This window comes from Phytophthora infestans, genomic scaffold, assembly GCF_000142945.1.
Source record: "Phytophthora infestans T30-4 supercont1.127 genomic scaffold, whole genome shotgun sequence".
Classification (NCBI taxonomy): Eukaryota; Oomycota; class Peronosporomycetes; order Peronosporales; family Peronosporaceae; genus Phytophthora; species Phytophthora infestans.
This window is the reverse complement of record NW_003303632.1, coordinates 53,511-69,943: the sequence shown is the minus strand read 5'-3', so window position 1 is coordinate 69,943 and position 16,433 is coordinate 53,511. Positions and strand designations below refer to the sequence as shown.

Here is a 16,433-nt window from a genome sequence, read left to right as displayed (position 1 = left end):
AGATCCCTACAGAGGTGAATGACATCTCGTCGCTTTCAGACGACGTTCCTCTGAGCAGTGAGCGTCTCGCTTCGTGAATTTCCCCCGAGTGCCTTCAAGATGAGGAAAAACAAAAGGCGGCGAGCTTTTACAGGTCTGCTGTTAAGTGGTCAGTGCGTCGAGCCCACCACGTTGGTATGCCCAGAGAGGGGTGGGTGGTGCGAACAGACTCCAACCAGTGCTCCTGCTACTACTATGAAAAGTTTTTGTCTTGCGCGCACATTATTTGCGGTCGCGCTGCGTACGGTCTCAGCGTTCCTGGCGTCAACGGATACCAACTAAACTTTAAAGATCGACGGATTCGACGAAATGTACAAGGTCAAGGTAGTTCGGATCAAGAATTTGGTGCCAATATACAGCGGACTCAGATGACATTGCCGGGAGGTTTACCCGCACTACCCTCATTTGCACTGCGGTCCGATACGCTATCCCTCGGGTCTTATGCTAGATTCTGGATCATTTGCACTGCGGTCCGATACGCTATCCCTCGGGTCTTATGCTAGATTCTTACGTTCCCAACCAGATTTGGAGTGCGGGTGCGGTGGGAGTAAACCCCGAGGCATGGGATACGCGCCTTCCGGGTAATTACCAGTACGATACGTGGAACATCACCACTCAATACCCGACACCAACGGTGGCCCTGCCCTTGAGGCATACGCGTGGTAGACCTGCGCTAGCATCCCCAGCGCTAGATGTTCAATACGTACTACGCTGAGCTCAGCATACGAATAACATTTCCTTAGTTGAATGACACATTGCTTTGAATTCTTTCGTGAACAAGTCTTGTACTAGTTGTAGTCTTACCTAAGCGTGGCATCACGCTCGGTAAAACAAACCTCTGTTACGAGTTGCTAGTCTACTAGTACATGTTGCCGTACGGACAAGTAAGTGTTCACAATAAAGGTAAACTGTTAAATAATTGTCAACATTAGAGTTCACAATTACGTGCCAGTGTCACTTAATTGTGAACTCTCGGTCCACTATAAATTGACTAGATCGCATTATTGTGAGCCGCAGCCCATCTAGAACTTGGCACATAATTTTAGCACTGTCATTTAGTTATGAGGAGCTACATTGTGTGATAGTATTAGAAATTTAAAGTACTTAACCGAATAGGACCGGTCACTATAAAAAAAATCCTTCGGACCGGTTCACTTTAAAGAAACATTCACTTTCCTCACTTCTTCCCACTTGGCACCCCCTGAGCTAACGAAGGGAGCGGGGCGGCCGTACAAGTTGGCAAGCTACGAGTTTCAGGCCTTGGAGTACTACGACAGAAGTTTGCGGGAGGACGGAGTGGTGCACTACGCAGACTTCCTGCGATACCTAAGAACTATTCCTGAATTTGCCATAATACACAAGGAAACGCAACGATCGCGAGCAAGACGCTTCATGAAACGATACGACCCCGGTAGCGAAGAGGCTGGGGCCGCAATAGCTGCTGTTAATGCCGGTGATCCTGCGCTACACGTGGAAGCTGGTACAAGTGGAGATGCAAATGCGGACAAATCATACCCCGTATCAGATGTCGCTCTCTGCGAATCAGGAGAAGGCCCTAACTCGAAATCAGTGGGAGATTCCGCTCCGATTCCATTGGATGCATCAGTGTTGGAATCAGACTTGGAGCTCCCAGGACCAGTGGCTAGCGTTGAATCAGGGGTGGAATCAGAAAAGAGAAAAAAGCCTCGAATTTGCCTTGAAAATCCAACTGGAGATCCCGACACCAAGCTCCTGCAACAGAGTACCGCCCCATACAGCCTGCGGCCACGAAATAACCTACTTACCCCTGTACGCATCTACCTTCACGCCGCAGGTAGGTCCGCAGAGCTTGTCTCGATTCCACTCTTCGCTGATGACATCGCCAGCGTAAAGGAAGGAGCTCCGATTACTAGCTCCGTGGTTGACTATTGTATCTCTCGTTACAAAACATTCGAACCAGAGCTCATGTTACCTGCAAGATCGGCTGTATTTTCCGCCATTAACTACGCCTACATCAAGCACTCGGGTCGGGAGTCCAGCGCCCCCGACACAATTGGTGATTTTGATTGGAGTGGGTACAAATATGTATTACTGCCTGTGGCGTTTAACGACCACTGGAGCGTTGTAATTATCCAGAATGGCAGTGACGCAAAAAAGATATATTATCACATCGACTCGCTTCACAATGGTCACGACAAGGAGTATATTTTCGCGTGTCTGGACTGGTGGTTTGCGGTTCTACACACGAGCCGTGGGAGATTCGAGGCAGCCAGGGGTTTTCTCACACCTGCAAGCCCCGCCAGACTAATGCGGTAGATTGCGGCATATATATGCTGCACTACCTTTACAAGGTCGCCCAGCATATCAAGCAGCACAAGCCAAGTTCCATCCTGCTGCAGATTGAGACGCTCGCCAAGGGTGGCTTCAATGCCAGCAAGGCCAACCAAGCCAGGACGTCTCTGCTTTCTCAGCTCACAAAGACTATGTAAAAGCTAGCTACTAGGACACAGATTTACTGAATTAAGTCGTTTAAAATGACAAATTTTCTCTTCTCCGTTGATGTACGGCTTGCGCAAGCTAGGTAGGCCTCCATGCCTTGGAGCCTATTAAGCATGGACCCGCTCTAAACTCGAGCAAATGAAGACACGCTGCCCACAGATAACAAAAGCCAGGATTTGCTGTGCAGCAGCGTGCTCGGCGTCGTGCAAACGCGCACTGGCCCTTCTACGTGTGAAAGTGTATACTGGCGGCTATTTTGTGGTGTCTACTGAGGCCGAATCTCATTCTAATGTGGACTTTCACACATCAAATAGCACGCCGGGCTGTTAGATAGATAGCGTAAGTACTTCATCTAATGTACATGAGCTAGGTTTCGATTCAAGGCTAAGGTATCTACGAGCTGATAATTTGCCTACAGCCATGTGGCTTCGTATGTTTGGCATACATATGGGAACCAGTAAATGACACTCGGAAAGCATCTACATCACTCTGTCAGTCAATAGCTATGCAAATAAGTCCGTAAGTACGTCAGCTATGCAAGTAAGATCAATGCATGCGGAAGATAGTGGAAAGACCCTACGGTAATATCATACAGAGCTCAGGGAAAGAATTTCAAGGCATAATATTGGTGTTTGTGGCGATCATTGGCAAATAGTACCTGTCCTAAAAAATACTTCGCGCGAGGAGCTGATCAAACCTTGCTCCAATAGACCGTCGCAATCAAAGATATGGGGTCGACTGCCTCACGGCGATGACGTGCAGATGGTAATATGTTTGAGTAGGCGTATTTACTCCAGCTAAACTGGGATTCCTCACCACTCTAGGCCAATTTGTAGCATCATTTTAGATACTAATCCGTCTTCTGAACAGCGTATATTACCTTTGCAGCACGCGCGCCTCCGATTCGTTTCATTCGAGAAGCTATGCGCTCAAATGGGATTATAGCCCAAACCTTCCCGGGTAAGATGGTGTTCATCTTGCAGATCACGTCAAACCATGGTTATGTCTCCCATAACATGTGAGCACTAAAGGATATTGTGTGCAGCGTTGTTTTGGAACGTAACATAATTAGATCACAGTATACATTTATTATATGTAGTTTCGCTCTAGGTATAAACTCTAAGCCCACCGCAGCGCAGCGAAGGTGGTCAACCCATACTACACCAATCAACCATGCCCTAGCGTCCGCGGAGCGGGCGCCCAGAGCGCTAGTATCTTAAGCATCAAATACAGCAGCCTGTCTGTCCGTCACACCAAATTGTAGTGCCTGTCACGCTTTTCCGAACAAATCATTGGATAAAATAATTTTAATATTCCTATTGGCTGCCGAGCGCAGCGAAGGTGGCCCCGATTGGCCTAAAAGCTGCCGAGCGCAGCGAGGCGGCCCAAATCGGCAGCCCGTGGCGAGCGGAACGGAGGCAAAACACAAGGAGCGACAATCATTCTATCCCGCCGCGTAGCGGCGGCACTCGGCTAGTTAAAATACCAAAGCTAGCAGGCACTCACAGAATATTTTAGCTTTACTTGCGAGACACTAACACGCAGCAACGTTATTCGGGATGCATTAGACTAATACAGTAGCACAGTTATTAATAGGACTTTATTTTTTATCGTCTAATATATAAAAGCGCTTGATATAAACTATCAAATTTCAGAGGACTGCTATTACTGCAGATTTAAATAAAAATGCGACTGCTAAACTTTTGTGGATCGCCGCGTCCCTTATTTGTTCTTCAGCACCATGAGTACGACGCAGCAAGATGCCGCCGCAGCAAACGCCAATCCGAGCGGCACCATCAAGACGAGTGTGTCTATCTACTTCTCAATACTGGGAGCAGGACTGATACTATTCGAGAGTCTTCGTAGACGCTTCCGTCGCGCTTACGACAATCGTCGTCAAGAGGAAGATATTTTCAACATGTCCACTTTGAATTCTCGCAGTGATGGACTGTTTCACTGGGTTCCAGCAGGTTTCCGTGTGTCGGACGATGAAATTTTGCAACGATGTGGATTGGACACGATGACATTCCTTCGATTCCTGAGACTTGGTCAGAAGCTGGCACTGTTGGCTGTGGGTTGTTCCGCGGTGCTGTTCCCGTTATATGCAACGGCTGCGCAGCCACGAGTCGAGCAAGGACTAGTTGACCCACTGACTCGGATTTCCATGAGTAATTTACCTGAAGGGAATGACAGACTGTGGGCCCCGACAGTCGTAGCGTTTATTATGGCAGCATACGCGATGAGACTGTTAATCAGAGAGTATAAGCTCTACGTGCGATATCGTCACGAAGTGTTGGGCAGGATGGAGGCACCACAGTACTCGGTGCTGGTCAATGACCTGCCACTGCATCTGCGAACGCGCCAAACGCTCGAGATATATATGTCTAAGATTTTCCCATCGTCGATCCGAAACGTGTATGTGGCGCTAGAATGTGCCACGTTAGAGATGTTAGTGGACCGACGTGAAAAAGTACGTGGAGCTCTTGAACATGCGCTGTCAAAGTGCGAGCGATCACGTATGAGACCGCGACATCGAGAGGGGAGATCGAGAATTCGGATGATGATGTGTAAAACCGGAAGTCGAGGTTTCGAGGTTGATAGTATTGATCATTACCAGGACCAATTGGCAACACTAAACGAGGAAGTCGCGAGAGAGATTCGAAGTATTGATGACGCTCAGGAACAACTTGCGATTCAAGTCGAGGAACAGGAACGCGAAACTGGAAGTTTTAACGATGACGAAGAACTGCAGTTGCCAGAATCTAGAGGAGGCTGGGAAAAAGTGTCAAAGAAGACGAAAGAGCACGAGGATTCGAAGAGGGCCCCACTGATCGATCGTCGTGGACGGGCAGAAGAATTGCACAACAGTTTTGGAGGTGACGAGGAAGACGACATTGATGAGAAGAAAGCGCGCCGACACGACAGAGAAATGAGTCAGGACGAGCGTGAGCAAGTTCGCAAGGAACGACCGATCCGGGTGATGAGGAGAGCAGCGTTTGTTTCATTTTCGTCGCTTATGTCAGCACAAGTTGCACAGCAGGCGCTACAGTCTAAGGACCCAGAGTGCATGACTGTTGTGCCGGCACCGCATGTGGACGACATTAACTGGAACAACATTGGGCTTCGCTATCGCACACGATCGCTCGGAATGCTTGTGTCGTCCTTGATTTCGGCCACAATTGTGCTATTCTGGACGATCCCCACTGCTTTTGTGGCCTCGCTGGCTACAGTTGAGTCACTTCGACGCGCGCTTCCGTTTTTGAACAGGGCTTTCGACGAATATCCGCTTCTTCAAGATATTTTCAAACAGATCGCACCGCTTGCTCTTGTGGCGTTGAGTGCGTTGGCACCGATCGTGTTCAGTTTTCTATCGGGTAGAGAGGGCCATCCGTCGAATACTGAGGTTCGTGCTGCCCTCTTCACGAAACTAGCGTATTTTCAGTTGGTCCAGATTTTTTTTGTGACAGTGATAGTCGGAACCATCTTGGACAGTCTTAAGGAAATTCTGGATCAGCCGAAGAAACTTGTGTCTATGCTTGGTCGCAGCATGCCTCAACAATCGACGTTCTTCATCTCGTACGTGATCGTGCAGACAGGATTGGGCCTCGTGTTGGAGTTGCTACGTGTCGTTCCGTTGATTTTGTCTGCACTTTATGCACTTTTGGCTCCGAAACACACGCGACGTGAGCGCAATTCGCCGTGGTTGGGTCTGCGTGATATCGCACAGACCAATCCGTTTGACCCGACGAACTCTCTTGCCGATAGTTTTCTGGTTTTATTGGTCACGCTGACATTTGCACCGATCGCGCCTTTGGTTTGTTACTTTACGTGGTTTTTTTTCTTCGTGGCCGAGATAGTCTATCGTCGGCAGGTACTCTGTGTGTACAAGCCGACGTGTTTTGCTCTGGGAGCGTACTGGCCTCGTATGTTTAAGTTTTGCATCATCGCTCTCGTCGTTGCTCAGCTCACTCTCATCGGAATTTTGTCACTCAAAAAAGCAGCTACTCCCTCGATCTTTATCGTTGCGCTCATCGTTATCGTGCTGTTGTTCAACTACCACGTTCTCACTCTCTACCCACCGGTAGCCAAGTATCTGCCGTTGACGGACTGCGTGCGTCTGGATACTGCGCGAGGCCTTCGTGATCCTACAGCACCGAAGTTTTTCTTTTTGGATAACGTCTATCGACAACCAGCACTGAACCAGCGAGTCCCTATTCGTGCAGACTATCGGATGTTGGTGAATGCCTACAGCGACGAAACAGCATTGACATCGCCTGAGGTTTATTCTGCTGAGGATCAGCACTTGTTTACTAGTGTAGTCTGAAGAATGGCGATGCGCAAGGATGACTACGGTAGTTGTCACTGGATTAAACTGAGCAAGTGAAACAACATTAATTTTGAATATGCAAGTCACTCAACGTCGAGTTTTGCCATTGCCTAAATGTTTGCGCACATTTTGGCAGCTTTTTTACGAGCATACTCGCCTACCCAGTCCTGCTCTTCAATAAGTGCAGATTCCACGTCGATAAGCCAAAGCAATGACCGACTGATTCGTTGTAAGCAAGCTTTAGCCTTATCTGCATCAGCTCCTGTAATTTGCATCCTCAGGTCGGTCACAATCACATTTCGCAGTCGTTTTTCTATCTGCACCTCGACTCCAAACTTTTGTCGCAGTATGGGCACTAGCAAGACCTGAAACCCCGATGCAATCTCCCCGGAAAGGCCATACAGATAGAGAGGACGACGCTTTCCTGTGCCACGGATGGCATTTGTGAGCCAGTCGTGCAGCCGCATTCGTTTTGCCTTGTCGGTTGTCCAGCTGTCTACTAGGCGACGCAAAATGGAGAAGCAGATGTGTTCGGCTTCAGCCTGTTCTTCTTTGGTTTGGCACTCTGCCGTGTGATCCACCAAGGTTTCGTACACTGCTGCCGAGTTTTCCCAAGAAGTGTCGTCACCTTCAGACAGCAAGTCTTCACGCTCCTTTTCGCAAGAAACGCACTGACGTCTCAGAAGTGTCTGCATCTTTTCCATGCGCTGAAGCAAGTCTGCTTTGTCGCTCTCGACAGCGCGTCGTGTTTCATACTCGTATTTCCACTGAGCTCGAAATCGCAGAAGTAGATCTTGCAACACGGACGCTTGTTGCTCCAGAAATCTCAGTCGTGAGCTGGTTCCATAGCCCACTGGACCAACAGTGCTGGCAGGTAACTCACCCAGGTTTTGGGCTTCTACTGGTGAAGACGTAAAGAGGTTAACAAAGGCTGTGCCACCCTGCGGAGGCTTTTTAGGAGAGCGAACTGTTCTTGATATCCCTTCCAAGAGCTTGAGATTTAGCACTTGTTGACCGAGATGATCCAGCTCAGCGACCAGGCGGTCGTTCTCGTCGCGAAGACTGAAGCGTTCCTCCAAAGCCGGATATGAGCTATCAACTGGTATTATTTGAGGCGGTAAAGGGGCTGTGGAGGCATCTACTCGTCTCCGACTCCTGTCTCCCAGTCGGCGAGGCGAGTTGCGTGGTGATACGGGTATATCGTCGTCTCCTCTGGTAGTCACTGATCGCATCTCGTCTAGCTTTCTGGCGCACGGATCGTCTAAACTTTGGTAGATTTCAATTGTATGGCGCAAACTTGCGATCAGTTCGCGCTCCTCTTCTCGTTCTTCGGCTGAAGAGGCAATTTCACGGGCTTGTTCTTCCACTTTTGCACGAAGTAGCTGCACTTCAAAGTCAGTCTCACGTAGTTGAAGCTGGAGCGGCTTGAGCTCTCCGATTTGCTTGTGAGCACTCGCAAGCTCCCTTCCTAGTACACTATTACGACGGTGTGCCTCCTCAAATTTGGTCTCGACTTCAGAGTCACTTTCTAGTACGGTAGGCATGGAATTTCTTCTTACAGCCGGAATGAATTCCTGCTTGTCTGGACTACCACCGCTGTGCGCGGGTGAAGGTTCCTCCGACGAAGGAGGCTCATCTGCGGAGGGGAAACATCCCAACGACGGGCCCAATTCTAGCTGCAGTTTGAGACGTGGAGACAAGCGCTTGTTGCGTCTCTTTCCAGGTGATCGGCGGTTGGTCTGAGCTTGTGTTTGAGCTTGGAGCTGCGTTTTCAACTCGTCTATCTGCTCTTTAACATTGCTAAGCTCGGATAATACTCCCTGATTCTCTCGAATGCACTCGCGCAGATGCTCGGACAGTTGTGTTTTCTGCTGCTCCTTCTCGGCTACGAGTCGAAGTAGTTCTTCCTTCTCACTCTCAACTTGTGCACATTGCTCTTGTAGCTGATGCAGCTCCTCATGCAGCTGTGCGTTCTCTTCGAGAAGGCGAATTCCAGCTCTAGCTGCGTGTTCGAGCTCCGTCTCTTCGTCATCTTCGCCTTCTTCGTCACTGTCTGGAAATTCTCCAGGGGCGTCTACTAAGTGTGATTCCTCAACGTCTACTGCGTCTGGAGTCTTAGAACCTTCACGACTCGCATCTCCGCTGCGCTCCGTTGTTGATGATCGAGTCATAACGAGCGCAGTGAGCTTCCTAGCAACAGATAATCTTCAGGGTAGACGAAACAATGCTATGGTCCATGCGCCTTTTCTTTATATAGACTAGAGAAGATCTTGAAGGGACTCGTCGTTAACCCCTCCAACCAGTGTTGGCAGTGAGTGTTTATACGTCCTTTAAAAAACACGTGTAATAACGCCTCAAAATACAGTTTATACGGTAACTACGGTTTATACGGTCTCAAAAGACACGGTACAGTGTACCAGTGCGCTTACAGACTGTATCTTAGAATCTCGAATAATAGCCCGTTGGGACAAGGCAATGCCTTCAGCATGCCTTAGGTATGCTGAGGTTTTTGCTACTTCAATGCTGTCGAGTCGACAGCTTCGAAAATTCGGCATTGCCATTGGCAATCTGCTAGTCGGCCGCAGACTGTGCCACAGAACTCACTTTGCAATTAGAGATCCAGAGTCAAGTCGTTCTCGTCAAATCTAAGGCTAAGGGCTAGTCGTCTCAACGGAGACTTAAAGCGGTACACAAATACGTATTCTGTAATAACCTCAGTTGTGCGCTTAACCGAAGCGTATGATGTGTGTTTTGTTTTTGCAGAGCAAGCACACCATGGGTCGACCACCAAGTGCATCTCGGACCCATTTTGTTAAAGTTTCCGGCGTGAAGGCTAATAAGAGTCACTATTTCGTTCGCTGCAAGCACTGTCTCGCTGCCCATGCAGCTCGATCAAAAGCGCGCACGCTTCAAACTCCAACCAGCCGCGAGCCGGATTCCCCTTTGCCAGACACGATGGTTGGGAGAGTCGAGAATTTCAGGAGACACCTTTTGCACTACCATGATATCGTTGAGGAAGATGGTTCATCAGGAATACGACCTTTTCCACCGCCTCCACTAACCATGACCACGCTGCATCAGCGTCGGAAAGAGGAAGATAGCGATCAACAACGCCACACCTCCCTCTCTACCGATGAGTCGCTTTCAACTACGTACCTCCGCATGTATCCCCCCCAGCAACAGCACCAGTTTGAACGCTTTTTGCTGGAGTTTCAAGTGTCACTGGCGTTACCGGACTCGTACATTGAGCATCCCGCGACAAAACGACTCTTTCAGTTTCTGGATCCCCGGTGTATTGGCTCAATACCCTCTCGACGTGTTCTTGGCGGACGTATCTTGGAATTTTTCGCTAGGGAATTCTTGGAGCTAAGTGCTGCCGCGTTACGCAAACTTCAGGAGTCCACTGGAGGGCGTGTTAATTTCCTCAGTGATGTTTGGCAAAATATTGCTAAGACGCATTTGCTTGGTGTGCACCTTTCTCTATTTGGGAAAATATATATTCAGGGCATGCACGGGGTCGGGTCTGAGCATGAAGGTGTCGCAATAGCTCGACAAATGGAGGAACTAATTATAAAGATGAATCGGGAGGGGTGGAATATCGGTGCCGTCATAACGGACAACGCTGGGCAGTGCGCTCGAGCGCGTCGGATCTTGGCTCTGCGGTGGCCAAACATTCATTTCGGCAAATGCTTCGCACACGATATCAACAATCTTGTCAAGGCTGTCTTGAGAAGAACCGGTTTTTACGCAGTTGCAGACGAAGCGTCCGCTGCAGTCAAGTCCCTAAACAGCTCGACATCCAAGTGGCTACCACGAGTCAACGAGGTCATTGCTAGCACATACGAGCTTCGAGGTGACAAGCCTCTTGCATTGCTCACACTTTGCGACACCCGATGGAACTCAATGCAAGGCTGTTTTGCGTCTTTACTTCGTGTCAAGACCGCGTTAAAGCAATTTGTGGTGAGGTACCAGAATTACAAAGACCTCCCACGCGCTTTATGTGTATTCAGAAATGATACCTTTTGGAGCTCGCTGGAGGATGCTGAATTGACGATACGACCCCTTTGTAATGCTTCATATATTCTTCAGCGCGATGAAAACACTCTAGTGGATGTGGTATTGTGCTACCGTGATATTTTCGACGGGTTCGTCTCAAGCCCGCACGCGGATGAGCTAGTTCAGCTTGTGTAAGAACGCTGGCAAGATTGCGAACAGCCGCTAGCTGGCGCTGTTCTTACACCCTTTTCACGTTCATACCGCTAGAGCCCTGCCTCGCACAGCTATTTCATCGGTCACAGCAGCATGCAACTTTGCGGTACTGTATTTCCAGCGTTTTTTTCCGTGTCGCAGTCTGGGTCGACTTCGGGACCAAATGAGCCGGTGGTGTAACCGTGAGCTGTATGTCGAAGATGACGAACAGTTTTCAATCCGTGACTTTGGTGGGGATGCCGCAAGCTACTGGAAGTATGCCAGGGATTTAAGAGCAGGTACAAACCTGCCTGATCTTGCAATTGCTGTGCTGTCAATCGCTGCAAATACAGCGACTTGCGAGCGGTATTTCAGTGAGGTCGGGCGAGTTCATACAGCAACGCGAAATTGCCTCAAACCTGATAAAGCAAACAAGTCTGCAGCAATGCGCCAAGCTGTTTGGGATCGAGATCGTTTCCGTGAAGAATCAACCAAGGCTGAATGTCATGATATCGATGATGAGCGTACGGAAGAAGATAGTGAAGGCAACAAATACGTTAGCCGCATCATCAAGCCTGACGAGCGTCCTTTTCGAAGCGAAAGTTTGGCTTATGATCCCACAGCATTGGATATGTCAGTAAGTGAAGTTTCAGTTCGCTCCAATGAAACTTCAAGTCGCCATCTCTCCACGAACATCTCTTCGACTGCTCCAACCCATTACGGTGCCCGTACGTTAAGCCGTCCAACCATCCCAATTTATCCACATAAATGCTTATCGAGCATGCCGGATTCTCTAACAAAGAGCGAAGATCTACCTGGTCAGCTGAACCCGAGCCGAAGGTTGAACTTTTCGAGTGCTGGCACACATCAGATGCAAGACGATGCGGCTTTTGTAGCACCTGTCGATGGAGAGCGAGCCAATCTCAATTCGCCACATTCTCTTGAGTACTCCAGCAATATGTTAGCCAACAATGACATCCTTGCACATTGGCGATGGTTATTTGATGAAATATCAGACACTTTATCAATAGATGGCACCTCTGCGATCGATGGACGTCAAGCTATCGACGGCGCCGTACAAGAATCTCGCATGTTCGGAGAATATGTTGATAATGACCAACCTGACGTAGTGATGGATGGCGAGGATGACTCTATTCGACTCCGTGGACGACCCATTCCACCTTACAATGATCCACAATTTCCCCAAGAAAAAACACTGGCAGGTGTGCGAGGCAAGAAGGCAACCCTGAAAGAATTGTTTTATCTACCGAGCGTGACACCTGCGTAGCTCAAAACCGCCATCGTTTTGAGATGCTGTGCTAGCTGTGCTGACGTTGGCGACTTGGCTATGCCCCAACCTGACGTAGTGATGGATGGCGAGGATGACTCTATTCGACTCCGTGGACGACCCATTCCACCTTACAATGATCCACAATTTCCCCAAGAAAAAACACTGGCAGGTATGCGAGGCAAGAAGGCAACCCTGAAAGAATTGTTTTATCTACCGAGCGTGACACCTGCGTAGCTCAAAACCGCCATCGTTTTGAGATGCTGTGCTAGCTGTGCTGACGTTGGCGACTTGGCTATGCGCTTCCACATCCAAGCTTCTCAGTTGGTAAGCCAGTGGCGACTCGAAACAGCATTCCGGGAAGGGTCCACATCTCCATTACATGAGTCTTCGGTTTGTAGGTATTTTCAGGGCTTTGATGATAAACCTCATACAACAAGCTATCGAGATAGTTAGCATGCACTCGTTCTTATTGTTGTTTCAGCTAATGAGAAGCACCGCGTTTGCCAAAGAGGATCGGAATTGTGAGCTCTTTTTTCCAAGTAGGTGATCACTGCTAGCGCGCCCGGGTTACGCATTCATTAAGTTTGATACGGGGGTGTGTGATCGTCATCGTGCTGTTTTCACGATGAAAGCATCTACCGTTAGTACAGTAAACGAGCAATGCTTAATTAGAAAAGCTAAAGTGTAATAAAACGAGTACTTTAAGTATTTAAGTAGGCCTGGCTGACGTTTCCTCAAATGCTGCTTGTAAACTAAGGCTCAATTTGATAAGCAAATGGTCCAAGAAAGTCTGCAACGACACAATCATCGTAGTACCACCATGGGGGTGGCATCCCACATGCGTAACGACAGCGAGTCATATCCAGAAGAGCACGGCTCCGCAGATGTTCCACGAGAGCTCCAGTGTCAACAGGTAATTGCCCGCCTTGCGGTAGCTCAGTCGAAGAAGTTTTGGCTGTCGTTCCATGTCTCAATCATAGACAAATCATTGAATATACATGTAGGCTTCTGTTCTTTGGCTTCTGCAAGATGGTCGTCCAATTTCTTTGGCATCTCGGTGAAAATGTCAATTAGGTGCAAATTGTGCTTGGTTTGTCAGAAGACGTCGTCTCTGATGTGTCACATGCTCGGTAACGTCTTGATCACATGCCACACGGAACCACGAGCCCATTTCAAACACCATCAGCTCAGTGCTTTGGTCAGTGAAGAATTTCAAGTCCTCGTAGCGCGTCCTGCCACAGTGCAGCATCTTAGCGGCCATGTTGACGTCCACCACTTAGCCGGTCACACACCGGCTTGTCATCGACCGTGGCATACACCAGTTCCATAGTCGATGGTATTGCAAAAACCGAGACAATGATATTGGTACTGGACGCTCCTCTATACCAATATAGACTTTGTTTTTCTCGTCATGCGAGTATATAGCTATAATCCATACGCCGCGCGGTCGAGACGATGCTGGTTTCCGCAGAACTTAGCAAGAGCTGCAACGTTGTAAGCATACAACTCACTGCCATCACATCGTGTACGTGGTTCTTGGGTAGCCTTGTGTCGAAAACCGGTCGATCCAAGTAAAAAAAATCATCGTCCAGAAACACCAACTTGATACGCTTGGCAATACGTCACTCGTTGGTGGATCTTGACGAAGCATTTGCCTCAAAGACCTTCTCGATGCTCATCATGACCACAGCTCTGCTTCGAAAGCGCCTTTTTCGGCGTATCTACTTAAAGCCCAGCTCGCCAAGGCTGCTCGCCCCTTTCGTCAGAATAATCTGGACACCACAGTCACGTCGATCACCCGTACAGGTCAATGGAGCACCGAAGGACGTCGTCACAGCTCAATATCATTGGCCTGTCCATCATAAAATACTGCAGATCTTGGCCCCCGCGCCGCATGATCAAGGCACCTCTAGCTAACCCGTTCTCAATAGAAGTCCCGTGGGTGAGATGAGGAAAAAAACGCCACCTTTATAAAATCAAGTCAAAACGATTCTCGTATTTACGCGCAGCCTCTTCGTAAATACTGTTTATACACCAGTAAAAAGTGTTTTAACAGTATATACGTCACATGTGTCTTTAATCAGACAGTTTTTACCAGCACTGCTCCAACCCGACGTGCTGCATAAGCAGTTTTTTTCTCTTGAAATATGTAAAGAGCGTATCTTCCCTCGCCAGCGGGTATACAAACTTTAATATAAGCGATCTTGGCAAAATGATATTTTTCTGTTACTGTAGTGGGTTTCGATAACAAACACACTCCAAATGGGGAAGCTGGCACTTCCAAAGACTAGTTCGCCGATTGTATTCCCAATGAGCTCCGTTGAGCAAATGGAAAAGTGAACAGCACCATGGTTGTTGCACTTCCTTTCTGCTAGACTAACACATGTCCTGGTTTCATTCAACCAGAACCCGTTCCTAGCTCAACCCTGAACTATCTTATTGAATTCCTAACCGCCAGCTAGTGTACTTGGTGTTCGATCTCCTGTACACTCCTGTGAGCGAGATTTGGCTCTGCATTAGCCATCTCCTACTACAGTTCCCCCCGAGGCTAATCTCGCCAAATGGAGTCCATCACAATCGGGTTTCAACACTTCAATGGCCTTAAAGCATCTACCAATCGATGTTCTGGATTGCCCGTGTTTGTTTTGTAGTTCGCCAGCACCCGTCGGTCACGAAGTAGCTACGGCGATTCCACTGCTGCCATGAAGTCGTTATCATGAGTCTGTTTTGCATAAGTTTCCACCATGAGCCTTACATCCTTGCGCATAGACTGCATGGGCTCCCATGAATCTTCAATTTCCTCTAAACCATGCCAATGCATCAGCAGTTCGTAGTCTTTGATCCGGTCATTCCAACGATGGTCACGGATGATGTTCACCTTTAGTACGATGCCCTGTGATGCAATGTGTTCCAAGAGTTCCTCGTTGACGTTCAGGTCGTTGTCCGCGTAGAATTTGAGACGGGATGCGCGTACGTCATTCTCCTTTCCACTAAGGAGATTTTTCACACGGAATGAGTGTGAGTCCGCGCGTGTGATGACAAAGGGTCCGATCCATGTTACCAGCAACTTGTTGCCTACCTTCTCATCGACCCGTGACTTTAAAACATAGTCACCAACTGAGAAGTCGACCAATCTCTCACCACGCCTTGGTTTCTGGTTCAGCAGTGTCTGCTTTTTTGCACGTTGGTCTTTCATCTTGTGGTGCATCTCTTGAACACTCTCTCTAAGATCTAGTAGTTGATGTTTAAGCATAGCACTCAGGTTCACCACCGGAATGTTCTTTGGGCCTTTTTCAGTGTCCACGAATATAACTTCAAGCGGTGATGGGCATGGCAAACCTGTGAACATCGCTACTGGCGCTCGTCCGCCGAGTGAAGGTACATCCGTATGTTTCAGGTTGGCCTGAACAAGAGGTACCAACGCTGTCCAATCCTTGGTGTCCAGCTTGTAGTCGAGTAGCATCGTCCTGAACACCTTCCAGATGTCTCTGTTCAGACGCTCAATCGTTCCGTTGATCCAAGGACAATAGGCCTCTGTAAACACCTGCTTGCTCTTTAGCCACCGACACAAATCTCCAATCACTTCGTTCCTGAAATGACTCCCATTGTCTCTGATCCAGGTCTTGGGTATTCCATAGCGGCTGTGCCACGCTAGCAGTGCTTCAGCTGCTACAGTTCTTGTCGGTGAATCACAGACGACCAGCTCCGAGAAGTGGGTGCAGTCGTCTTTCAGTACCAGCAGGTACTTGCTGGTCCCAAAGCTATCACCCAAGTACAAAAAATCCCAGTGAAGAGCTTCATTTCTGTTCTCTGCTCGAAATGTTTCTCCCCACGGTCTTGGTATCACCTTCCCCCCTTTCGTATGTAGGCAGAGTAGACAGCGAGAAAGAAATTTATCCACTGAAGCTCGTAAATTGCCCACATAACAGTATCGGCTGAGATGGAGTTCCATAGATTGGCGTCCGCGGTGCCCCTGTGCTCCACAATGAGCCACAATGAACACTCGTCGTACAAGTTCAGTAGATCGAGATGGAATCCACACTCTACCATTAGTCCTCAGTAGACCTTGTTCATCCTCGACCAATTTAACCGCAGGTAGTGAGCGCACAT

At 48.6% G+C, this 16,433-nt stretch overlaps 2 protein-coding genes across 2 annotated transcripts; one reads left to right on the top strand and one right to left on the bottom strand.

Moving 5' to 3' along the window:
- Window positions 1–4,258: 4,258 nt before the first annotated feature.
- On the top strand, window positions 4,259–6,841 carry PITG_19674 (uncharacterized protein; the record flags this gene model as incomplete). Its single annotated transcript, XM_002895844.1, has 2 exons — window positions 4,259–4,614; window positions 4,687–6,841. 2 exons carry the CDS (start codon window positions 4,259–4,261, stop codon window positions 6,839–6,841), a joined length of 2,511 nt encoding a protein of 836 aa, XP_002895890.1.
- A 113-nt stretch (window positions 6,842–6,954) lies between these two features.
- On the bottom strand, window positions 6,955–9,034 carry PITG_19673 (uncharacterized protein; the record flags this gene model as incomplete). The annotated part of the gene is made up of 2 exons (XM_002895843.1): window positions 6,955–7,001; window positions 7,473–9,034. 2 exons carry the CDS (start codon window positions 9,013–9,015, stop codon window positions 6,955–6,957), a joined length of 1,590 nt encoding a protein of 529 aa, XP_002895889.1.
- Between the last annotated feature and the right edge of the window lie 7,399 nt (window positions 9,035–16,433).